The sequence below is a fragment of the Chiloscyllium punctatum genome, chromosome 27 (assembly GCF_047496795.1).
Source record: "Chiloscyllium punctatum isolate Juve2018m chromosome 27, sChiPun1.3, whole genome shotgun sequence".
Lineage (NCBI taxonomy): Eukaryota > Metazoa > Chordata > Chondrichthyes > Orectolobiformes > Hemiscylliidae > Chiloscyllium > Chiloscyllium punctatum.
The window spans coordinates 23,160,821-23,187,775 of NC_092765.1; the positions used below are offsets into that span (position 1 = coordinate 23,160,821).

At 39.0% G+C, this 26,955-nt stretch overlaps 1 protein-coding gene and 1 long non-coding RNA gene across 3 annotated transcripts in view; one reads left to right on the forward strand and one right to left on the reverse strand.

Moving 5' to 3' along the window:
- LOC140453288 (fatty acid-binding protein, brain-like) lies at positions 1–26,511 on the forward strand. 2 transcript variants are annotated; one of them, XM_072547852.1, is made up of 4 exons: positions 1–97; positions 8,020–8,192; positions 16,457–16,558; positions 26,059–26,511. In XM_072547852.1, the coding sequence occupies exons 2-4, from the start codon at positions 8,022–8,024 to the stop codon at positions 26,113–26,115; spliced, it is 330 nt and encodes a 109-aa protein (XP_072403953.1). In that variant the 5' UTR covers positions 1–97; positions 8,020–8,021; the 3' UTR covers positions 26,116–26,511. The 2 variants fall into 2 exon arrangements, with proteins under 2 accessions (XP_072403953.1, XP_072403952.1); XM_072547851.1 differs by lacking the exon at positions 1–97 and adding an exon at positions 2,420–2,498.
- LOC140453544 (uncharacterized) overlaps positions 1–26,955 on the reverse strand; it is an 80,647-nt gene that overhangs the window by 40,752 nt on the left and 12,940 nt on the right. The window lies entirely within an intron of this gene.

Here is a 26,955-nt window from a genome sequence, read left to right on the forward strand (position 1 = left end):
TTTAGTGTAGGTAGATTCATCTGTCTTTAAGGATGGAGTTCAAGGATTTTGGTCCAGCAACACTAAAGGAAGAGAGATAAATTTCCATGTCGGTGTGGTGAGTGGCTTGGAGGGGAAATCAGTGAGATCAGTTCAAGCATGATGTGTTTTTTTTTAACAAATCTTTGGTTACCTTTAAATAACTAATCTCTCAAGTATTCAATTTTCAAAAAAAATTGGAAGAAATTGATCAAAAATATTGTGACAATGATAATGTGACACTAACTAATAAGCAGACAATCTGTATTGAATAGCAACATAAATCTTCACAATTTTGATACAATTATGTAAAACAAGCTAGTCTCTGTTACTCAAAAAATATAAATGTAAATGATGTGGTTAGAAATGTGCAGACTGTTTTTAAAACAAACATTCCAAAAATGACTGGGCATCTTCAATATAAAATTTATTAATTTTAAATGCATACTATTTAGGGATTTACCATGAAATTTCAACTGTAATTAGGAGTGTGATCAAAACTGCAATGTAAGACATAATTTATTTTCATTCTATTCATTTTGCAAGATTAATGATATGTTTCCTTGGCCAGCCTGTAGTACTGACTAGTTCAGTGACACAGTTATAACCTTTCATTTTATGAGTATTTTCTATGCCAAACTCGCATTTCAGGTTTGGTTCTTGTTTTCTGAATTGTTTTCAGCAGCATAAGAAATATTGCCATTAGGATATAGTATTGCCACCTTGTCAATAATTACTCAGACAGAATGTCATGAACAGAAAAAACTGGGCTAATGTTTCATATGTCGAAACTGCATGACAGTTAATGATTAGACTGTTGCCTGTTTGGGTGACCATTACAGTATTATTTAATTGGCTGGTTCAGAGGTAGCCAAAATGGACTAGATTAGATAAGTCTGGTCAGTGCACACCACTTTGGGTCTAGATCATTTTTGTACTTGGTTCAGGAAATCTGAAAATTGTGGCACTGCAAACTGGAAAAAAGCAGCACCATATTTAGTAAATAATGGAAGTTGTAATATCTGGTGAAATATCCTTCAACTAAGCAGAGATGTTATTGCCATCAATTAGGACCAGCTAGAATGGAACTGAATTATAGCTTTGTAATAGTGATTTGGAGACCGATATAGATAGGTTGAGTGAGTGGGCAAAATTCTGGCAGTACAATATTGGAAAAAGTGAAGTTGTTCACTTTGCCAGAAAAAGTAATAAAACAGGGTATGACTTGATTTGAGATTGAGTGCAGAATTCTATGGTGCAGAGGCATCTAGGTGCTCCAGTACACAAATTATTAAGAAGGCCAGTAGGCATGGATAGGAAAAATAGACAAAGGAGTCCAGAGCTAGAGGGCATAGGTTTAGGGTGAGAGGGGAAAGATATAAAAGAGGCCGGAGGGGCAACATTTTCACACAGAGGGTGGTACATGTATGGAATGAGCTGCCAGAGGAAGTGGTGGAGGCTGGTACAATTGCAACATTTAAAAGGCATTTGGATGGGTATATGAGTAGGAAGGGTTTGGAGGGATATGGGCCGGGTGCTAGCAGTTGGGATGATATTGGGTTGGGAGATCTGGTCACCATAGACGAGTTGGAATGAAGGGTCTGTTTCCGTGCTGTACATCTCTATAACTCTATTTAGGCTTTGAACATAAAAGTACAGTAGATAGTTAGGAAAGTTAATCAAATTTTATTTTTCCTTGCAAGGGGAATTTAATATACAAATAAGTAGATTGTACTTCAGTTATATTGCAAACACCATGTTTGAAACTCTGGCACACTATTGGTCTCTTTCTTTAAAGAGGGACATAAATGCATTGGCAGTACTTTAGAGGAATTTTAATAAACCAATACCTTGAACAGACGGATTGTTATGTGGGGAACCTTTGGATAGACTAAGCTTGTATCTGCTAGAATTTGAATAGTGAAGGAGAGAGTGGAGGGAAAGAGAAGCACAGTGAGGGGAGGGAGAGGTGTAGATGGATGGAGAGAGACAAAAATGGAATGGAGGGGAGGAAAAAAGGTGCAGGAAGAGGAAGCCGAAAGGAGAGAGTTCAGGGAGAGATTGGTGGGGGCGTGAGGTTTGAAAGGATGGAAGAAATGAAAAGGGACAGGTTGGCCAAGAAAGAAGGCGAGATCTAGAGGAAGGCTGAGGAGTGGGGGCAGGAGAAGGAGGATGGATAGGAGGATAAGAGGATGATGAGAGGAAGCGTGTGCAGACACAGGAGGGGAATGGGAGGTGTGGAAGGTAGGACGGAGAGAAAAAGGGGAGGAGATGAAAAGTGACTGGAGGAAGGAGAGGAGAGAGATGAAGCGAAGGGTGGGGTGAGTGAGCGGTGGGGAGGATGATTGGATCTTTCGAAAGATGGGGAGGCGGTACTCTTCTCATCCTCCATGTTCACTTATCTGGAATCATGGAACCTTTTTTGGGCACCTGGAGGCTGGTGGATACCCAGAATTTCGATAATTACATGAGGGAACTGGGTAAGTGGCGGCACAAAACCATTGGCGAGGCGAGGAATGAGTTGAAACAAAACTCAACGGCAATAATAACAAAAAAAAACTGTCGACTTTAAAGCTTACCAAAATGCAATAACAGATAGATCAGATGCTCAAGTGACATTTACGATATAAAAAGAAACAAACTCAAAGGAGGTAGTAAAACCTCAGCCAAATTGCAATCTATATAACGATTTTTTTTACAAACAATTATCAGTTAAATTATTAATTATTGATAAGTCTTTACTGTTTATTATTGATCCTTTCTCGGTCTGTTGCTGATGGATCAAAGTGTCGAGCACAGCCAGAACAGCGCTGGTGTTTCCCGCCTTCGGATGACCGTTATTCCCCACCCCCAACATTGTCAATAATCATCATTCAAATATTAACAACAACCACACTCAGTATTAACTTCAGTGATGATGGTACTCTTCTTTCTTTTCGGAAGCATGTAGCTTTAACACAAGTGCTACTTGATCGATGGCTATTTTGCTATTTTTAATTCATATTTCTGATTTGCAGTTTAATTTTTGCCAGTTACATATATATTGTGAGTAGTCATATGTCTTGTTAGATTTTAAACTATTGGTTTAATTCTGATTCCAGTCGCTATTGCAGGATGTATTATAACTTGTTTACTAATATAGTAGCTGCTGATTTATCAGACTCTAAATTCTTCATCAGGAGATTTGAGGTTTATAAGGATCAACTTCAACCCTCCACATTTTGAGCACGTGGTTATAATCGTGCTTTCTGATTAGAGGCAGAGAAATATTGTTATATTGGTGTGAGTACAACTTTATGTGTGTGAAATTTTCAGTTTCATGGTCATATTTATGACTCCTGTTTATTTAGCATCATGAAATAAAGTTGGAGTGCAGGTTCATAGCTCCTTGAAAGTGGAGTATCAGGTAGACAGGATACCAAAGAAGGCGGTTGGTATGCTTTCCTTTATTGGTTGTACCTGGGAGATCATGTTGTACAGGATATTAGTTAGCCCAGTTTTGAAATACTTTGAGCAATTCTGGTCTTCCTGCTATAGGAAACAATTGTGAGACATGAAAGGGTACAGAAAATATTTAAAAGGATGTCACCAAGGTTGGAGGGTTTGAGCTACAGGGAGAAGCTGAATAGGATGGGGCTATTTTCTCTGAAGCTGATGGGTGACCTTATAGAGGTTTATAAAATCATGAGGGACATGGATAGTGTAAATAGACAAGGCCTTTTTCCCAGGTGCCAAAACTAGATGGGATAGGTTTAAGGTGAGAGGGGAAAGATTTAAAAGGGATCTAAGGGGCAATTTTTTCTAGCAGAGTTTAATATGTGCATGGAATGAGCTGCCAGAGGAAATGGTGGAGGCTGGTACAATTACAACATTTAAAAGGCATCTGGATGGGTATACGATTGGAAGGGTTTAAAGAGATATAGGCCAAGTGCTGACAAATGGGACTAGATTAATTTAAGATATATAGTTGGCATGATGAGTTGGACCAAAAGATCTGTTTCTGTGCTGTACATCCCTGTGGCTTTATGATTGTACAGTATAGGATAATAATTTGTTCTTGTTCAGCAACTAAATAGCATATATCATCAGCGATGCCTGCTGATGTCAATATATATGGAGCAGGAACCGGAGCAGTGGGGCTTTTGGGATACTTTCTCTTACTTAACTTTTGTAAATATGTTTTATTGGTTAATAAAGATCCTCGGTTGCAAGGATGGCAGTGTCTGATTGTGAGGTGAAATGGCTCTTGAGAAAATTTAAAACAAAGGTAACCAACCATAGACCAGCTCTGACACAGAAGCCCCCAGTCACACCAGCAAACCTCAGAATGGGCAAGACCTCAAAGGTGGCTGTAGCCAATGATATTGAATCATGGAGATAAATCTCTGAGGCCTTCACATGAAATGGCATGGTAAATACGAGCAGCAACCCGAACACTGGACTAGGCATTGTGAGAGATCAACTGTTGCCTGGGTAAGCTTTACAAATTTGTTTTAACCCACCTGCAGCCGTTACAGATAATACAGTGCAGAGTCCCAGACAAGCTTCTCACTGGTGGAACTACCATAGACAGATGGAATCAAAAGTGTGCCGCAGCAGAAATGGTGGAGCCGTGCTATAAAGGTGGTAACTGCTATTTTACTGGCCACTAAAATCAGTGGGAAGAAGCATTACAGGCTGTCCACAGCCAGGAAGCTATAATGCAACTGTGATATTCCTTGTTCATCACAAAAGCTTGTATCGAAATGAACAAAATTTGAAAGACATTACCAGCTCATCAAAATCTGGCTCTAGAAACGGTCGTGGACCATGTTAGTCAACAATGGAGTGCAGAAATTGTTGTCAGTGGCCACCACATGCACCATTCAAGTGGAGGGAGCAACAAGGAATGTAGTGGAATGTAGTGTAGATGATAAGAAAGTGAGGGGTCTGACAACATTCTCCACAGCAAAGAGTGAGAATGCAGACAGTTGTGTTGTTTGACCCAGTGCCACAGTTTGGGATATCTGCTTCAAGTCACAAAGGAACTTGCACTTGGAGGGGGAGTTTACTTAGATATCAATGGCATTAGTAGAATTGGAAAGAGGTTCTCCAGAGAAAATTTGGTGCCCTGTACCACTTTTAAAAATAATCCTCATCGGTGGTAATGCTGGCTAAAGTATACAAGAAGAATTACTTGGTGTTTGTGATATAGGAATGAAAATAATCATAGATGATTTGAATCTACATATAAAAAGAAAATATCAGTTTGGCAATAGTAGCCTGAATGAGGTAATAAAATAGTTTTGCGATAATTTCTCAGAGCAGCACCTCTGGAACCAACTAAAGAGCAGGCGATACTAGATTCCCTACAGTGCAGAAACAGGCCCTTCAGTGCAACAAGTCCACACTGACCCTCCGAAGAGTAACCCACACAGACCCGTTTCCCTCTGACTAATGCACCTAACACTATGGGCAATTTAGCATGGTCAATTCACCTGACCTACACATCTTCGGACTGTGGGAGGAAACCGGAGCACCCACGGGAAACCCACGCAGACACAGGGAGATGTGCAAACTCCACACAGACAATTACCCGAGGTTGGAATTGAAACTGGGTCCCTGGCACTGTGAGGCAGTAGTGCTAGTCACTGTGCCACCCCATCAAATCTACTAGATTTGGCAATGTGACAGGATTAATTACTGACCTGAAAATAGAGACTGGCCTAGTGAGGAGTGACACTAATTAATTTTTATGTTTGTTTGGAAGGGGGAAGACTAATTAAGATTAGTATTTTAAATCTAAATAAGAGCAGCTATTTGGGATTGACACTTATGTTAACTGAAGTGAACTGCCATACAAGGCTAATGGATAGATTAATGCACTCAATGGCAGATATTTAAATGGATATTTCAGAAAACTCAGAATACATGAATTGTTCTTTGTATTGAAAGTATAAATGGCAGGACCCAATTGACATGGTTAAACTAAATAAATTAAGAAAAGCATCAAACTGAAGGAAAACCCATATCCTGCACAAAGATGAATGACTGGTCAAATGAATAGCCAGAATGAAAAGAACAGCAGAGAATGACTAAAGGGCCAGTGGGAAGATAAATTAGGAAATGCGTAGCTCTAAATTTTGAAATGCTTAACAGATTCTACAGATATTTAGCAAGAAAATGAATAAGTAAACCGAATGTTAATCCTCTAAACAGTAAGAATGGGAAATTATTAGTGGAGAAAAAAGGAAATGGTACATGAAATTAATAATAGTTTACTTCGGCCTTTTACTACAAAGCATACCAGAAACATTTTAGAACTAGCTGTAAACCAAAAAAGGAAGGAAAAGATTATTGTAGTGCAATATCAAAAAAAGGGAAGCAGTATTGAACAAACTGATGGAGCATTAGGCTGGCAAGTCTGTGGGTCCTAATGACTTCATCCTAGGTTCTTAAAGGGGTGGTTAACAAGGTAGTAGATTCATTAGTTTTCATTTCCACAAACTTCCCTAGATTCAGAAAATAAGCAAATGTAGCCCCTCTCATTAAGAACAGGAAGAACGAAAAAAGTCAGGAAACCATAGGCCAGTTGGCATCACATTTGGCATGGGGAAGGTGGTAAAATTGATCGTTAAAGAGATTATAGTTGGACATTTGGATAAACTCAAGGTCATTTTTTGTGAAGAGTCAGCATGTTTTCTGAAAGGAAAATCATGTTTATTAGATTTGAAGGAGTAACATATGGATGAAGGGGAGACTGTGAGTGCACTAAACAAATTTTCAGAAGGAATATAATGAAGTGCCACAATAAAGGTTTTGCAGAAAATAAAAGATCATTGTGTATGTGATAATGTATTAAAATGAATAGAAGATTGGCTGTCTGGTAGAAAGCAGTAAGTATACATAAAATGGTCATCTGACTAACTAGGAGAAAGTGAGGGCTGCAGATGCTGGAGATCAGAGTCGAGAGTGAGGTGCTGGAAAAGCACCGCAAGTTGGGCAGCATCCAAGGAGCAGGAGAATCTAACTAACTCACAGATGACAAAGATACATTGGAAGGTATGTTGTGAAGAAGGGAGTTTACCGACAGCCTTTGGTTGAATGGAAAGAAAAGGGAGTAAACATGGGAAAATGTGAAGTTGTTCATTTTGGCAAGAAGAATGAGAAGCTGAAGAGTTCTTAAGTGTACGTCGACTGCATACTCTAAGCTGCAGGACAATTCAGGTGTCCTAATGCATAAGTTGCAAAACATTAATATGTAGGTACAACAAGAAGGCCTTTATAAGAGTTGAGCATAAAAGTAAAGATGTTATGTTTAAATTATGAAGGACATTGGTGACCACCTCAAATACTGTTTGTAGTTTTCGTTTCCTTATTTAAGAAAGGATATAAATGTGTTGGGTGTGGTTCAGAGGGGCTTTGGTAAATAGGGAAACATTCATTGCAGATATCTATCAGGATGGGTTGGATGGACTGGGCTTGTATCCACTGAATGTTACAGGAGTGAGGGCTGATTTGATTGAAGTAAATTAGATACTTCAAGGTGCTGACAGGTGGATGTGGAAAGAATGTGCTGGATTTTCCAAGGATTGGCAAACTGATGCACATTGCCACATGGCTTTATTTTAATCAAAGACGGGGGCTCTGCATTTATGAGGATATTACACTTGCTACATTCAGAAATGTGGAGCTGTTGTCCCATTCTTACAGTTTTTTGTAGCACCTAAAGAGATTGTAGAATAGTGTTTTCAGTCCTATTATGCAAATGATATAGGAGACATTATCAATGATGTCTACTGACATTGGTACACATAGAGCTGGGACAGGTGCAAAAAAGATTTCAGAATTCTTTCTCTTACCTTTGTAATTATTATATGTTGTTAACATAGAGTTCTCGGTTGAAAGAAATTGTTCCAGAGTCATCTCTGGAAGACTTTACAATATACAGTGGTGTTTTTATGATTTACAACAGTTGCATTATTGCTGTATGTACAGACATTTCTGCTTCCTGACCCTCAGGAATGGACTTTGCAACCCGACAAGTGGGCAACGTCCTCAAACCCATCACAATCATCAAAGTAGATGGCGATAATATTATTCTGCAAACCAAGAGCACCTACAGAAACACAGAAATTATCTTCCAACTTGACAAACCATTCAATGAACATACTGCTGACAATAGAGATTGTAAGGTAAGGTTCTTGAGAAACGTACATATCTGAATAAGTTAAGAGCATACAGAATCAGGGAACGAGTAGCAACATAGGCAGCTAGCTAATTGCAAGACAGAGGCTAAAGTAAAAGACAGATATCATAGTAATCAAAGATGGGAAGTGAGATCCCATTGTGATGAAGGTTTGTTTATCTGTCATCATTATTTGAGAATTTGGATTCTAAAGTTTAGGGATCAGAGACACGATTGCTCTTAGCAGGGGATCAAAACAGTATTTTCAAGAAATCATGTGACCTAAGCTAAATGATTAGTCAGACTACATGGTGACACAATTGCTGTAGTGTTTACTAAGTTGAACTTTTATGACCTGTAGAAAGAAAAGCCAATGGCAAGTCTAATTCAAAAGAAAAGATTCATACCAGCAGAAAGGCAGTTTCATTTTAACTGAGCTTGAAATTTATCTTTAGTTGTTTCATTAGTCCAAGTGGATCGGGATGGAATAAGCTTTGAGCTTTGCTTTAGTTCAATGAGAAGAGTCAGTGAGTTAGCATGTATAATTGCATGTCTCTATCTCTGGGGAAGATGGAAAGGATGACATTGCTAAAGGTATAAAGTTACTGAAAACAAATACATTTCTCACCTGTTGAGAAATTAAAGAGTGAAGATAGGAGTGTTATTTCTGTGATTGAATGTCTGCAAAGAGTGTTGCTGGAAATCTGGGTTGAATCTTTCTTTTTGCTGCTGATGAACTTTTATATCTACATACAGTTTTTTAAAAATTTAGTGTAATGAATTTTTTTTGTTACAAATGCATTTGTAACCCTGTGTGAATATGTTCAATGAGTGACCACTACAGTATCCAAATCGGGAAAGAAAGGCTTTGGTTGATTCAGCCACATTTTACTATCAGCTTGAATCATAACAAAGTTGAGGTTTTTGGCAGGACAGGAAGTCATGGAATTTATAAGGGCCCTGTGAAAGTTTTTAAGAAAATACAATCCTGTGGAGGTAATGGACATAAAGTGTGGAAGGTTGCTGTGAAGTACATTTTACAGATTGGACCTTCAAAATGGCCTTGAATGTTGCTAAGCCTTTGAGAGTAGAAAGTATAACATGGATTACCTGAAATCTTTGAGTATGGCTACACTGAGAGAATTAGCAGGTAAATTGAACAGAAGAATGAGAAATGTTTACCCAGTATTTAAAACAAGAATTAAAAGGAGGGAAACCTGATATTCATAGAATCCCTACAGTGTGGAAATCGACTCTTTGGCCTAACGAGTCCACACTGACTCTCTGAAGAGCATCTCACCTATACCCACTCCCTATCTTGCAACCCCACGTTTACCATGGCTAATCTAACTAACTTGCACCTCCCTTGACACTATGGAACAAATTATCATCGCCAATCCACTCAATATTTACACCTTTGGACTGTGGGAGGAAATTGGAGCCCAGAGGAAACCCATGCAGATATCGACAATGTGCAAACTCCTCACAGTCTCCCAAGGCTGGAATCAAACTGGGGTCCCTAGCATTAACCACTGAACTACAGTGCCTCCCAAATTGATGTATCATTGCTAGAATTAAGGTAGGATTGAGTTAAAAATAAAACAAAAGTTTGAAATAAGAAAGTAGATGAATAGAGAGAGATGAGAAAGAAGGGCAACTGGAACCAACGAAGCTTGAATTCCAAAGAAGCAGAAAGAAACTATACGTCATGACTTAACATAAAAGCTTAAAAGAATAAAGAAAAGCTAGGAGCTCAGAGGATAATTCTGATTCCATTGAAGGATTTGATAAGTAGAAATCTGTGTTTAATGCCTGAAGTTATACAGGAAGATGTTTAAAGATATTGCATCTCATTTGAAAAGATAAAAATGCAACATCAAATCCAGAATTGGAAGAGTTGTGTCAAACATCCTACTCAGAAATTGACACAACCAATTCCCATATGTTGTTATTTAAAATACAAAGTGTTAATGAAGAATTGAGGATCACCCCAAATGCCAGCCGACAAGGTATGGGAACAGATGACAGTTCCTGCTCAGCATCGTAAAAAGTTTACCAGTGGCTCACACAATTCCACTGGTAAGTCACTAAGATATCAGGAAATCTCAGGCTAAAATGCTAAACCACTTTTATTGACCAGGATTAAATGTGGTTAAATTTTGCCAGATACGCCATACAAGTCAGTTAGCAAGAAGCCTTTACTTTTTAAACTGCTTTACTTTTAATACTAACAATGAATTGTTTAACAAGGTAGTAATAGATTGTGTGGGACTTCTAAAACCAGGAATCTACCTTTTAACGTTTTGACAGCATTTCCTGAGGCAGTGCCTTTTTAAAAGACCTCGGATAAAAAATCTAGTGGAATAGTTTGACCAGTTTTCTTTACAAGATATGGATTACCCTAAGAAATACAATCTGATCCTGATTCAAAATGAATTTCATGAATATTCAAAGAAATAATGAATAGTTTGGCAAAAGAAGAACAATTTGTGTCTTCAGCTTATCACCCACAATCCCAAAGAGTAAATCGATCCTGATTAGAGTGCATTTTCATCGAAGTGCCAGTGATTAGGATAAAGGAATTCTGTTGTTACAGTTACCATTAAGGATGTTTCTAAAGAGTTCCCACTATTCAGACTTGTCAAACTGATATATGGACAGAGGTGAGAAGGCCCCTAAATTAATTAGATAAAAAATTCATAAACCAAAGCTCAGAGACTACATTTCTGAACCGTGTGTCAAGTTTTCTGGGAAAAACTAACCAAAGTGTGTGCTTTTATCAAAAAGCAGTTGCTCAACAACAATAAAAACTAGAACAGACAAAAAAAATTGTTGCTGGAGATAAGGTTTTAGTACTGGTACTGGTCTCTTGAGAACAATTAAAGGCGAGACTCAATAATGTGAATTATTAGTGAGTACTTCAGACAGGAGAAAAATCAATGAGTGTGTCATGCTAATATTTTAAAGTGATCGTGTAACAGGGAGATAGTGAGAACAGAAGTGCATTTACAGCGGTGAAAGAAATAAGGAGTGAAAGAAAAGTATCAGAACAAATAGCAACTCAATTAGAAAAATGGGAGAATGAAATATTGAGCTCCAGTAATCAAATTAGATAATACAAAGGTGCTTAAACTGTTAGATAGAATATTATAATTTTTTAATAATTTAAGTTTTGAATCAACCTGTTCAAAGATGTTATTTCATACCTGTGAGCAGTTGGCACTTGATCCCAGGCCTCCTGGGCCAGGTACACTAGCACTGTACCACAGGTGGGCTCCTGTTATCTTCCAGAAAACTGGTTGAGTAACTTCCAAAACTATGACAGATTCTTAAATCGATTTGTATAAATAGGCCATGATAAACATGTTTAATTATACATAATGTGGATGATGTATTGCACACAAAACAAACTTAAATACTCAAACCCGACAAGTTAGATCAAGTGAGGAAAGAGATAAAATTCATAATGGACAATGACATTATTAAACAGTCATAGCAGCTGGAACATATTTATTGTCATTGTGCTAACATCAGGTGACCAAAAACGATTATGTTTCAGTTATTGGAAAGTTAACTTGGTCATCTGATTTTGGCCTTCATCACAATAAATGTGGATTAATATTCAGTTCCATGCTTGGAAGATTGCATTGACAGAATTGGCCAAGCACAAATTGTTACATAAGTTCATCAGAATATACAGTTCATAATATAAAGAAACCAAGCACTAGGGTTTATTTTTTGAGGGATAGAATTTGAAAGTAAGTAAGTTATGCTAAATTTGTATCAAACCTTGATTGGAACACAATTAGAGAACCAGTTAGAGTTCTGCTTTCTATATTATATACTGGAATTGTAAATGGAGGCAGCAGTTGGGATGCAGGTAAGATTTATAAGTGTGCTGACAGAACTGTGAAAATAAGATGAACAACCTGGATTATTTTTTCTTGAAAAGGTAAAGCTGAGGGGTGATCTAATGGAGTTGTGCAAAACTATGAAAAGTTTTGATCAAGATAGATAAAGTTAGATTTAAAAAGTCTTTTCACTTGGGGGAGAAAAATAAACTAAAGGGTGTTAATATAAGATAGTTACCAAGATGCCAAACGTGAAATTCAGAAAAATGCCGCACCATCTTGGTTGACAGGGCCATCAGCCATGTTTGTCCCTTATCCCTTATTTCTGCCTCACCCCTTCTCTTCCCTCCCACACACTGAACCCGGTCTCCATTTACCACCCTCCAGTATCTGCATCCAAAGGATCATAAGCTGCCATATCTGCCAGCTGAGCAGAATACCGCCACCTTTACCACTCCCTTCTCTGGTCAGCTTTCTGCAGGACACCTTGATCCAGCCCTTCTCCATTCTCAAAGCCTCCCCATAGCACCTTAACATGCAATTGCAGAAGGTGCAACCCATTTACATCCTCCCAACTCAGATTCCAAGGATCTTTGTTGGCAGCTTTCTTTGAGATTAATTATGAGCATTAATTGAATATCAGTCATGTTTAAATGAAATCTTGTGGAAGACTGTAATTGGCTTTTACTTGAGCAGATATAAAGAGACACCCAGTGAAACTGGTGAAGTTGCATTCAGAAGTGTAGACTTGTAATGCTTCACTCTTAATTGTACGTTAGATTTGGCTCTAGTACCATTTTACATCAATTGGTTTTCTAGAGCTAGACTTACACGGCACAGTGGCATAGAGTTTAGCACTTATTTTTCACAGCGCCAGCTACCTGGGTTTGATTACAGCCTCAGATGGCTGTATGCGTGGAGTTTGCATGTTCTCCCTGTGTCTTCATGAGAATACCCCGCATCCTTTGGTTTCTTCCACAGTCTAAAAATGTGCACGTTAAGTGAATTAGCTATACTCAATTGCCCTATAGTGTCTGGGAATGTGCAGGCTGTTGGGATAGTCATGTGAAATGTGAAGTTATGGGGATAGGGTGGGGGTCTGTGTGGGGTGTTCTTCGGAGGGTCAGTACAGACTCATTGAGTGAATGGTCTCTTTCTAATGAGGTATTCAATGATTCTATGAACAGGCGGAGGCTCTGTATGTGACCTACCAAGCTTTGTCTAAAACACACGTTGAAGAATAGGTAAGTGAAAGATGCTGAAGAGCTTGTCCAATCACAGGCTACAGTTGTCAGCATAGAAATTAGGAACAAAGGTATGCCCTTGGCCCTTTGAGCCTGTTCCCCAATTCAGTACAATCTTGGTTGATCTGATGCCTGCACATTCCGGCTTACTGCTGATAACTTCTCCTCTCTTTGCTTATCAAGAATGTATCTACCTCTCCCTTAAATATATTCAAAGACTTTGATTCCAAGGCCTTTCAAGGAAGAGTTCAGGGAAGACTTAACAATCTTCTGTGAGAAGAAAAGAAGCCCCTCATCTCTCTTCAATGGATAAGCCCTTACTTTTAACAGTGACTTCCAGTTCTCAATTGTTTCATGAGAGGAAACGTTCTGTCCATGCCCGCTGTGAAAAATGGTGATCTTATTCGTTTCAATCAAGTTGTCTCTTGCCTTTCTAATCATTAGCAGTTATAAGCTTATGAGACAACCTACCCATTCCAGAAATCATTCTGGTAATCCTTCCTGAATTACCTTCAATACATTTACATCTCTTCTTAGATATGGAGGCCAATACTGCATACAGTAATCCAGATGTTGCCTCACCAATACCGAGTGTAACTGAAACGATGTCCTTACCAATACAGAGTGGAACTGAAACATAATGTCCTTACTTTTGAATTCAGTACCCTTCACAATAAACAATATATTTTGTTAGTTTTGCTAATTACTTGCTGAACCTGCAAACAAACATTAGTGAGTTAGGCGCAAGGACACCCACATCTCTCTAGATTTCAGAGGTTTGCAATCTCACCATTAGACAACATGCTTCTTTTTTCCTTCTTGAAACGGACAAGTTCATATTTTCCCACATTACATTCTATTTGCCAAACATTTGCCCTCTTATTTCTATGTCCCTTTGCAGCCTCTCTATGCTCCTCTTTACAACTTACTTTCCTACCCATCCTTGTGTCATCAGCAAATTTAAACAACCATCTCTTGGTTGTTTCATCCACGTCATTTATATAAATTGCAAATCATTGAGCCCCCAGCACTGATACCTATGACATGCAACTCATTACATCTTGGTATTTTTGATTGCAGACTGAAATGTAAAAAAAAACTGTTTTAAAAACCAAGGATTGATGAAGGATTACTACAGGTTTTGAAAGCAAATAATTTGACACTCAATTTAAGTGCCATTTACATAGATGCTTGTTCAACGAGCAGCTGAAGTGTGTTTTGTAGACAAACAAGAACCAAGGATGTTTGGATTCAGCCAGCAACAAGTAGTTGATTGGTCTGTGGATTAGTGATCAGTTATCGATGAAAAATCATAATTCCATAAACTTGCTCAAGCTGACTGTTTCCATAAATATATTCCCCTTTTAAATATATTCATTTGACTTTCTCCTTTATTCCTTGCTTTCTAATTTGAAATGCTTGCTTTTATTATTCACATTAGTTGACACTTCAGTTAATTCCCTGTAAAGAGAAATGTCATATTTCAGTTTTGTACCGGTTCTGTGTCATGATCTATAGGTCATGTTTTTGTTTAGCAAGACTTTGTGCTTAAAATGTTCACTCTGAACATGGCGTATGGTTTCCAAGGTCCATTTATAGTTTGCTGAACTGAGAATATTAAGCACAACACCTTAATTAAACAGGCTGGTTAGGATGGCAACATATTTTTTTGAATTTAGTTCAAATCCCAATGAACATTTCCTTATGAAAGAAACTACCCAGTAAGATAATCTGGAGAAATGATTAAGGGAAATTGTGTCTCACTAACCTGATTGAGTTTTTTGAAGAAGTGACAAAGAAGATTGGTGAAGGCAGAGCGGTAGGCATTATCTATATGGGCTTCAGTGAAATTCTGCATGGTAGACTGGTTAGCAAGGTTAAATCACATGGAGTCTAGGGGGAGCTTGCCAATTACATACAAGTTTGGCTTGAAGGTAGGAGACAGAGTGTGATGGTAGAGAGTTGTCTTTTGGACTAGAGACCTGTGACCAGTGATGTACTGCAAGGATCACTGCTGGGTCTACTGCTTTTTGTCATTTACATAAATAATTTGGATGTGCATATTGGAGGTATGGTTAGTAAATTTAAAAGTAACACCAAAATTGGTGGTGTAGTGGACAGTGAAGAAGGATATTTCAGAATACAGCGGATGCTTGATCAGATGGGTCACTGGGCTGAGGAGTGGCAGATGTGTTTAATTTAGATAAATGTGAGGTGTTGCATTTTGGTAAGGAAAATCAGAGCAGGAATTATACAATTAACGGTAGAGTCCTGGGGAGTGTTACCGAACAAAGAGATCTAGGGGTGCAGGTTCATTGTTCCTTGAAAATGGAATTGCAGACAGATACTGGTGATGAAGAAGGGACTTGGCATGCTTGCCTTTACTGGTTTGTGCATTTACTGTAGAAGTCATGTTGCAGCTGTACTGGACATTTTAGAACATTGTATTCACTTCTGTTCCTGCTATATGAAAGATGTTGTTAAATTTAAGATCATTCAGAAAAGATATACAAGGATAATGCTGCGATTGGGTGGGTTTGAGGTATAGAGAGAGACTGAATAGGCTGGAGCTTTGATCCCTGGATCTTCAGAGGGTATAGAGGTTTATAAAATCATGAGCGGCTAGGATAGAGTCAAGGTCTTTTTCCCAGGTAGAGGAATCCAAAACTAACGAGCATAGATTTAAGGTGAGAAGGAAAAGATATAAAAGGGACCCGAGGTGCAGTTTTTCTCAGAGGGTGATGCATCAATACAGTGAGCTGCCAGAGGAAGTGATGGAGGCTGGTACAATTCCAACTTTAAGAAGCATCTGGATGGGTACATGAATTGGAAGGGTTTAGAGGGATATGGACCAAATGCTGGCAAATGGGCCAAGATCAGTTTAGGATATCTGGTCAGCATGAACGAGTTGGACTGAAGAGTCTGTTTCTGACCTGTATAACTTTAGGACTCTATAATTCTATGATTAAAGGAAAAAAAATGGATTAAACAACAATGACAATTGTACCTAACATAACTGAAACTGTGTGTGCAGTCTTGGCTCATTGTTTATTATTAAATAGTATGTCCACTTGAATGGATTGGGCACTGAGCTTACAGAACCTTTGTGGAATGTGGAGAACCTAAATTCTGTCTTATCAACTAAAGAAGAGTAATATACTGATTTTTTATTACAGACAGTTGTATCATTGGAAGGTGATAAATTGATACAGGTTCAGAAATGGGATGGAAAACAAACAACACTCATCCGTGAAATCAAAAATGAACATCTCATATTGGTATGTTGAAGAAAAAGGAAACTTTGTATTTATATACCATATATCACATCTGAGAATTTTGACTTACTTTAAATTAGGCGTTTTATTCAATGAGGTGGTGAAGCAGGGCATGAATTTCACAAATGATTGTAGCCTGTTCCCCACTAATTCGCCTTTAAATCAAAGTACAACTTTTAGTTATTAAACTGAATGTCTGCATATTTTAAAAATGTGTTCTTGGTATGTAGATGCCACTGGCTAAGCCAACATTTATTGCCTAACCCCAATGCCCAGAGGACTGTTAAGAGTCAACCATATTGCTGTGGATCTGGAATCACATGTAACCCAGACCAGATAAGGAAGCTGATTTCCTTATTGAAAGGATAGTAGTGAACCAGATGGGTTTTTACATTAATCAACATGCATGTGTTATATGTAGTTATATGACCACCATTAGCCAGCTATTATAATTCCAGATTTCTTTAAAAATTTAATTCAATTTTCATCATTTGCCAAGGTGAGATTCAAGCTCATGTCCCTAGAACATTACACGGCTGTTCTGGATTACTAGTCTTGTGACATCACTATTATGCCACCACCTCCTCAATGAGAATGAGAAGCAGAGCCTAATGTTGCTCTCCAGGTCAGGTATAAACCAATTAAATTAAAATGTTCTTTAATAAGCCTCTATACTCCTCAATTCTAATCTGCAGTTGTGGTGCATATGTAATATACAGGCAAGGCAGTGACACTTTGTAATGTGATGAACTAATAATCTAGAGGCCCAGGCTAATGCTATGAGGGCATGGGTTCAATTCTCATTATGGCAGATAGTGAACTTTGAATTAAATTAATAAAACTTAAATTCTAGTCTAATGATGACCATGAATCAATTATTATAAAAATTCAACTGGTTTACTAATACCTTTTAGGGAAGGAAATCTGTGTTTTTACCTGGTCTGGCCGAACTTAGATATGCTGCCAGGCCCACAGCAGTGTGGTTGAGTCTTAAATGCCCTCTGAAATTGCCTAGCAAGCTGTTATTAAACCCTTTGTTCTTAAACTCATTCTCTTAATATCTGTAGGGCACGTAACGCTGACAATATCCAAGATACCATGATCACAATCCCTATCCTTTTTCCACAGGCCAACCACAGATAGTGGAGTTACAGGACAGTGGGAATAGCATCGGAGGGCATTTTTCTTGGGGTACTGAAAACTTACTCTGGAATTTCTTGTGAAGTCTCCTATCATCAGGTCACACATATGCAAAGAAATCTCCTGCTATTTACTACTTACAACCTCACTCCCACCTTGGTTGATGTTTTAATACTTCTCATGATGAGTGGATCAAGTCCTGAGGGCGATGAGAACACAAAGTGTACTCTGAATAGGGCAGTTCATTGTCTACAACCAAGCGTGTCTCAGTAGCACCGGTACTGAACAAGCTGACTGAGTCCTCAACGACATAAGTGTTAGACTGGGCCTGCAGTGGATGGTGAGGGTGCCAACAAGATAGAAAAACCTTCTTGACTTCATGCTCACCAGTCTACTAGTTGCAGATACATGTGCCCACAACAGTATTGAGGAGTGATCACCACACAGTACATGTTTTCACATTGAGGATACCCTTCATCATGTTGTCAACACAGCACTTAATGAGGTATATCTAAAAAGATCCAGCAACACAAAACTGGGCATATAGAGGCATTGTTGCCCATCCACAACAGCAGAATTGTAAAAAAAAATCTGTAACTTCATGGCCTTGCATACTGGTTTCACTATATAATTACCACTAATTCAGGGCATCAACCCTGCTTCACTGAAGATTGCAGGAGGCCATGCCAAGAGCAGCATTAATAAAAATTTAGGTGTCAATCTGATGAGGCTATATCTGCATTGCGGTGCAGATCTCCAGCACAGAGTCTGTCCCTGTTGCACAGAAGGGAAGGGGACAAAGGAGGAGAGTGTTAGTCACTGGGGACTCAGTAGTTAGAGGGTCAGATAGAAGGTTTGTTGGGAACGAAAGAGACTCGCGATTGATGTGTTGCTTCCCAGATGCCAGGGTTCATGATGTCTCAGATTGTGTCTTTGGGGTCTTGAAAGGAGAGGGTGACCAGCCCCAGTTGTGGTTCACATAGGTACCAACGACACAGGTAGAAAGAGGGATAGGGATGTAAGGCAGGATTTCAGAGAGCAAGGGTGGAAGCTGAGAGCTAAAACAAACAGAGTTGTTATCTCTGGTTTGTTACCCATGCCATGTGATAGCGAGGTGAGGAACAGGGAGCGATATCAGCTGAACAGGTGGCTGCAGGGATGGTGCAGGAGGGACGCTTTCAGCAATATGGATAATTGGGTGGGACCTCTACAACAGGATGATCTTCACTTGAATGAGGGGGGTACGAATATCATGGGTGGGAAATTTGCTAGTGCTATTCAGGTGGGTTTAAACTAGCTCAGCAGGGGAATGGAAACCTGTGGTGTACCTCCAGTGCACAGGAGTATGTAAGTTGGGAGGACATGGACAGGATTTCATGGTCCCAGGAATGTGCTGGCAGACAGCAAGATGGTATGAAGTTTGTCTACTTCACCACCAGGAGTATCTGGAATATGGTAGATGAGGTTGTGGCATGGATAGGTACTTGGAACTTCGATGTTGTGGCCATTTCAGAGACATGGATAGAGCAGGGTCAGGAATGAATGTTGCAAGTTCCAGGGTTTAGATCTTTCATTAAGAACAGGGAAGGTGGTAAAAGAGGGGAAGGTGTAGCTTTGTTAGTCAAGAACAGTATAACGGTGGCTGAAAGAACTTCTGACGAGCACTCGTCTACTGAGGTGGATTTGGGCTGAGGTTAGAAACAGGAGATCAGAGGTCACGCTGCCTAGGAGATTTTTTTATAGGCCTCCGCAATGTTCCAGGAATGTGGAGGAGTGGATTGGCAAAACAATTCTGGGTAGGAGAGAAAGGAACAGGGTGGTCATTATGGGGTCTTTAACTTCCACAACATTGACTGGAAAGGCTATAACTCTAGTACGCCAGATGGATCAGTATTTGTCTAATGTATGTAGGAGGGTTTCATAATACAGTATGTTGAAGGGCTGACAAGAGGGGAAACCACACTGGATCTGGTGCTTGGTAATGAATCAGGCCAGGTGTTTGATTTAGTGATAGGTGAGCACTTTGAAGAAAGTGACCATAACTTTTTAGTGACCTTTAATTTAGCGATGGAAATGGATAGGTATATGCCACAAGGCAAGAGTTATAGATGGGGCAAGGGCAATTATAATGCAATTAGGCAAGACTTCGGAGGCATAGAATGGGATCACAAAATGCAGGGAATGGGGCAGTCAAAATGTGGAGCTGCTTTAAGGAACAGATATTGTGTGTCTTAGATAGAAATGTCCCTGTCAGGCAGGGAGAAAATGATAAGGTAAGGGAGCCATGGTTTACCAAAGAAATTGTATCTCTTGTTAAGCGGACGAGGAAGGTTTATGTGATGTTAAGATGACATGGTTCAGATGAGGCAATGGAGAGCTACAGATTCGCTGGGAAGGATTTAAAGAGAGTTAGGAAGAGCAAGGAGGAGACATGATGAGCAGTTTTTAGCAGGGAAAATAAAGGAGAACCCTAAAGCTTTCTATAGGTATGTGAGGGATAAAAGGATGACTAGGGTAGGAATAGGGCCAGTCAAAGACAGAAGTGGGAAGTTGTGTGTGGACCTTGTGGAAATCAGAGAGTTGCTAAACAAATATTTCTCATCTGTTTTCACTCAGGAAAAGGAGAATATTGCAGAGGAAAAGACTGAGATATGGGCTATAAGACTAGAAAGTATTGAGGTTCGTAAGGAGCAGGTATTATCAATTCTAGAATGTGTGAAAGTAGATAAGTCCCCTGGGCTGGATGGCATTTATCTGAGGATTCTCTGGGAAGCTAGGGAGGAGATGGCGGAACCTTTGTCCTTGATCTTTAAGTCATTGTCTACAGGTTTAATACTAGAGGACTGGAGGATTGCAAATGTGCCCTTGTTCAAGAAGGATAGTAGGGATGACCCCCCAGGTAATTATAGACCAGTGAGCCTTATGTCTGTTGTGGGAAAAGTTTTGCATAGGACTATAAGAAATAGGATTTATAATCATCTAGCAAGCAACAATTTGATTGGAGATAGTCAACATGGTTTCATCAAGGGTGGGTCGTGTATCACAAACCTCATTGAGTTTTTTCAGAAGCTGACCAAGCATGTGGATGAGGGGAGGCCGATTGATGTGATGTACATGGACTTCAGTAAAGCCTTTGATCAGGTTCTACATGGTAGGCTTTTGGAGAAAATGCGGAAGCATGGGATTGAGGGTGATTTAGCATTTTGGATTAGAAACTGGCTTTCTGTAAGAAGGCAGCGAGTGGTGGTTGATGGAAAATATTAAGCCTGGAGTCCAGTTTTACTAGTGGTGTGCCATAATGATCTGTTTTGAGACCACTGCTGTTTGTCATTTTTACAAATGATTTGGATGCAGGCATAGGTGGATGGGTTAGTAAGTTTGCAGATGACACTAAAGTCAATGGAGTGGTGGAGACTGTGGAAAAATGTTGCAGAGGGACTTGGACAAACTGCAGAATTGGGCTGAGAGTTGGCAAATGGATTTCAATGCAGATAAATGTGAGGTGATTCACTTTGGGAAGGATAACAGGAAGGCAGAACACTGGGTCAATGGAAAAGTTCTTGGTAGTGTGGATGTGCAGAGAGATCTTGGTGTCATTGTACACAGATCCCTGAATGTTGCCACCCAGGTTGATCGTGCTGTTAAGAAGGCATATGGTGTGTTAGGTTTTATTGGTAGAGGGATTGAGTTCCAGAGCCGTGATGTCATGCTGAAACTATATAAAATGCTAGTGTGACCTCACTTGGAATATTGTGTACAGTCCTGGACACCCCATTACAGGAAGGATGTGGAAGCATTGGAAAAGGTGCAGAGGAGATTTACCAGGATGTTGCCTGGTCTGGAGGGAAGGTCTTAAAAGGAAAGGCTGAGGGACTTGGGCCTGTTTTCATTGGAGAAATGAAGGCGAAGTGGGGATTTAATAGAGACATAGAAGACGATCAGAGGATTAGATAGGGCGGACAGTGAGAGTCTTTTTCCTAGAATGATGACGCCGGCTTGTATGAGAGGGCATAGCTGCAAATTGATGGGTGATAAATTTAAGACAGATGTCAGAGGCAGGTTCTTTACTCAGAGATTGGAAAGGGTGTGGAATGCCCTGCCTGCCAATGTAGTTAACTCGGCCACATTAGGGCATTTAAACAGTCCATGGATAAGCATATGAATGATGATGGGATAGTGTTGGGGTTGGGCTTAGATTATTTCATAGGTCGGTGCAACATCAAGGGCCGAAGGGCCTGTTCTACGCTGTACTGTTCTATTACTTACACATCAAACAATAGAAGCAGCATGCAGTAGACAGAGAAGATCATTTCAAAACTTTCCGCCATATGAAGGTTAGAAGTAAGGCTTTGTACAATCTTTAGCAAATATGCTTGGCATTATCCACCACCCCTGGATACTGAAGTAGCCGGTATTCATATCCAACAAGACCTGGACAATATCAAGTCTTTAGCTGATAAGTGATATAACATTTGTGCTGTCTATGTGTCAGGCAATATCCTTCCCCAGATGAGGAAATAGAGTCTTCTGCCTAGATATTTAATGGTATTACTAGTCAGTTCACCACTACCAATATTCATGAACTTACCTTTAACCAGAAACAGAACCAGACTAGACAAATTAATACTGTGAGTAGGTCAAGTGCTGGGAGTTCTATGGTGACTAACTCATCACCTATCCCTCTGATGCTACTCCACCATCTATAAATCAGAAATTCGATGGAACATTCTTTAGAAATCTTCGAATTATACAACCAGAATTATGTCAGAATTCTTTGTTGAGGTAACAAGCAGAATAGATAGAGAGGAAGCACTGAATATATTATACTTGGATTTTCAGAAGGTGTTCAATAAGGTACCATTAAGCTAATTGAAAAGAAAGGAGCTCATGGTGTTGGAGGTAAGTACATTAGCACAAATAGAGGATTGGTTAACTAATAGAAGGCAGAGAGTTGGGATAAAAAAAAGCATTTTCAGAAGAACAACCTGTAACTCATGGATGCTGCAGGGATTAGTGCTGGGACCATAGTTATAAGAATACTTGAAGGATAAAAGTTAATTATTATAACCAGTTTTGCGAATGACATACAAAAATAATTGGGAAACTAAATGGTTGATACAAAATATTGCAGAAATTTTGAACAAACAGCTTAAGCAAATGGACAAATACCCAGCAGGTGGAATATATTATGGGAAAATGTGAGATAATGCACTTTGGCAGGGAGATGAGGGGCGCTGAATATTATTTAAATGGAGAAAGAATGCAGAGAGCTGCAGAACAGAGGGATTTGAGAGTCTTCATACATAAATCACTAAAAGCTAGCATACATGTTCACCAGGTAATAGAGAAGACAAATGGAAGGTTAGCCTTTATTTCAAAGGGAATGTATTATAAAAATCGAGAGGTCTTACTAAAACTACACACAGCACTAATCAGATCATACTAAAATATTGTGAACGGATTTTGTCCCTTTTCGAAGGAACGATTCTGAGAGGACTTGATAGGATAGATGTGAAAAGGTTGTTTCCTCTTGTGGCAGATCTAGGACCAGAGGGCATTATTTCAGTACAGGTCATCCTGCTATAACGCATGTTTTGTCAGCACAAATTGGCTATAATGCGATTGATGAATTGTGGACATTGTTTGGATAACGCTAACTTTCTGCTGAATGCGTGTAGCGATTTTCTATTAATGATCTTCTACAGAATGGTTTTCTGTAGCAGTTTTCCATAGCACTATTTTCTATAGCGTGAGGTTGCAGAGGAACACAACTGACGTATTATACTAGAATGACCTTTAAAGAGTTGTGCACTTGAAATAGAGATGATGAGGTTAAAAATCACAACACCAACAGGTTTAAATAGAAGCATTGGCTTTCGGAGCGCTGCTTCTTCATCAGGTGGTTGTGGAGTATAAGATTGTAAGGCACAGAATTTATAGCAAAGGTTTACAGTGTGATGTAACTGAAATTGTATATTGAAAAAGACCTGGATTGTTTGTTAAGTCTCTCATCTGTTAGAATGACCATGTTGGTTTTAGTTCTTTCATATGTAAATTGCAAAACTTTTTTAAAAATTACATTCTCAGGTGAACTTTAACAATTGGTGTCATGTTGGCCCAGATAATGTATTGAAAGTGTGAGCTTCCCTGTGTGAGACTATCTGTGCCACAGTGGTCAGACTGATTATAATCTAAAAAAGGGATTTACAGAATCTTATATGGATTCATGCAGCTTTTGAACAAAGTAAAATGTAATTCTGCAAGTACAGATTCACCCCACAAACTTATATGTGTATGTGTGCATGTGTGTTTTGGGGGGTGGGGGGGGAACGGTTGTGGGTGTCTGTGCGAGTGTGTGTGAGTGTAAAGGTGTATATGTCTGTGAGAGGGTGTGTTTGTGTGAGCGCATGAGAGAGGGTCTGTGTGAGTATATGTGTGTGTGTGTGTGTGTAGGAGTTTGTGTGTGTATGTAGGGGTGTGTCGTGGAAATTAAATTGACTTGACTCAATTATTAGTAAGAGCAAAGAAAGGATCTTTATTTTAAATCCTGCAGGATTGACTCATTACACTAAGCCAGATGCCTCAAAGAAAGGAGTACTGAGCATTGTTCAGACGCTTGCCTTATACTGTTTCTTAACACGCTGTCAAGGGCAGAGACTGGGAAAGCTCAAGTTATTATTCTCTCATCCCCTGATTTTAGACATAAAGTTCTTCAGCTTTCGCTGAGTTAGACTATCACAAGGTCGAGTCGAATGTTTACAGAATTCAAACAGAGATAAGCTAACTACGACCTTCATCAAAGTTTCGTTTACAAAGCTCAGTACAGCATTGAGTTGAAGAAAAGCATTCTCTTTTAAATTCATAGTAAATGGATAATTAATTTCACAGTAAATGGATAATTTTCCATTCCATGGTGGGTGGGTGTGTGTGCATAGGAGTGTCTATGTGTCTGCATCTGTCTGTGTGTATGTATAGTTCAATGGGGTCACCTGTAGTGTGACATTGAACCCAAGGTCCCGGTTGAGGCCATCTGTTTTTTAGATTAGAATCAGTGTGACCATTGTGGTATAGACAGTCTCACACAGGGAAGCTCACACCTTCAATACATTATCTGGGCCAACATGACACCAATTGTTAAAGTTCACTTAAGAATGTATCTTTTAAAAAAGTTTTGCAATTTACGTATGAAAGAACTGAAACCAACATGGTCATTCTAACAGATGTGAGACATAACAAACAACCCAGGTTTTTTCCAATATATAATTTCAGTTACATCACACTGTAAACTTTTGCTATAAGTTCTGTGTCTTACAATCTTATATTTCACAACCACCTGATGAAGGAGTAGCACTCCGAAATCTTGTGCTTCTAAAAATACCTGTATATAACTATAACCTGGTGTTGTGTGATTTTTAACTTTGTACACCCCACTCCAACACCAGCACCTCCAAATCAAAGATGATAAGAAATTTCTTTTCTGTGGAATTCTTTACCAAGGAGAGTGTAGAGGCTGGTTCTTTAAGTATATTCAAGACTGCGTTTGACAGATTTTTAATTCAGTAAGGGAATCAAGCATTATGAGGAAAAGGCAGGATAGTGGAATTAAGATTATCAGAATAGCCAAGATTTCATTAAATGTTAAGCAGACCCGATGAGCTGAATGACCTACTTCTGCTCCTACGCTTTATAGTGTTATGGTATTCTTGGATGAATGCTATTGAGAAAAGACCAAAGAATCTCTACACAATCCAGGACAAAACAGCCCATTCAATTGCCACCATATCTACCACCTTCAACATTCACTGCAGCAACTCACCCATGCTTCTCAGACAGCACCAATCAAACCTACGACTTGTACAAACAGGAAGGTCAAGAGCAGCAGATGCATGTGAACATGATCACTTGTAAGTTCACGTCCAAGCCATCTCCCACAATAACTTGGAACTATGTAATTGCTACTTCATTGTTGCAGGATCAAACTTTTAGGTACTGCCTACCTAACAGCACTTTGGATATACCTACACCTCAAGGACTGCACAACGTCATGGAGGCAGATCACTACCATCTGTAGGACAATTAGGGATGGGCAATAACAAGTGACACCTACATCCTGTGAATAAATTTAATGAAAATGTCTATTTCTTGTATTATCGATTGGTATGCTGCAATTGGGACTGCCCATTGACAGCCCAATCAGGCCAGTTTTAGTTTGTTGGTTCATGTCATTTAACTGAATTGACAGGGCAAAACTGATGTCATAAGGAAATGCATCTTCTTATAATTTTGCATTTAAACTGAAGTTTGCACACTCGACTTAGCAAATATTGTTTTCTAACAGATTGCATTGTTTTCTTTTTTTCTAGACTCTTACCCTAAATGACGTGGTTTCTGTTCGCACATATGAGAGAGAACTTGTATGAAAAAACTCCTTTCTTCATATTACTATGCTGTTAGATGAACCTCCTTATGTAATAACTTTACCTAAAAATAAATTACCATCCGGATGTCCCAATACTATACCAGTGATAGTTTATTGTGAATTATGAAGGGAATTTAATTTTTTTCCTTAAACGTGACCTTTGTCATGGACCTTTTGTGGTGTGTGCTATGAAATAGCAAAAGGTTCAACAATCCTGCCAACAGATTGTATATAAATTGTTCTTGTCCTCTCCCAATTTGTTTATTCTTAATCTTAAGTGGTTTAAGCCTCAGAATCGTCAGTACTGACCCCAGGCATAGCAATAGGACACCTTTTAAAAATAAAATGCTAAAAATTGCGATCTAATTGTAGGATTACTACTATGAGGACTTATTTTGACCTTGTATATGGGGTGCACAAAATTATATTTTTTTTATGATGAAATTAAATATTTTTACGAATGTCAGCATGTGTGTATTGTAAGCATATTGGAAGCACAGCAGCCACGAAGCTAAATCAAAGTGCAACAACATTAACCATGTTCAATTAAGCTTGTAACCTGCATTTTAACCTCCAAAAAATGTCAAATTCTTTGCTCTGTGGAATTTGAATTCAGTTACTATATCTTGAATTAAGAGTTAGATTAATGTCTGTCACAAAAACCTTACGATAAAAACCGTTTATCAGTGCCTTTCAGGGAAGACCTACCATCATTGTCTGCTCTGGCCTACATGTGACTTCAGATCCATGGCAATATGGTTGACTTGTGACTGCCCTTTGAAATGATCAAGCAAATCTCTCAGTTTTATTAAACCTCTCTGAAGTCTAAAGAAAGGAACAA

Excerpts from the sequence above, each read along its gene's own strand:
- LOC140453288 (XM_072547851.1), top strand. The coding sequence starts at position 2,429 with ATGGAACCTTTTTTGGGCACCTGGAGGCTGGTGGATACCCAGAATTTC. Across the intron at positions 8,193-16,456 it reads CTGACAATAGAGATTGTAAG|ACAGTTGTATCATTGGAAGG; the intron begins GTAAGGTTCTTG and ends TTTTTATTACAG. Across the intron at positions 16,559-26,058 it reads AAAATGAACATCTCATATTG|ACTCTTACCCTAAATGACGT; the intron begins GTATGTTGAAGA and ends CTTTTTTTCTAG.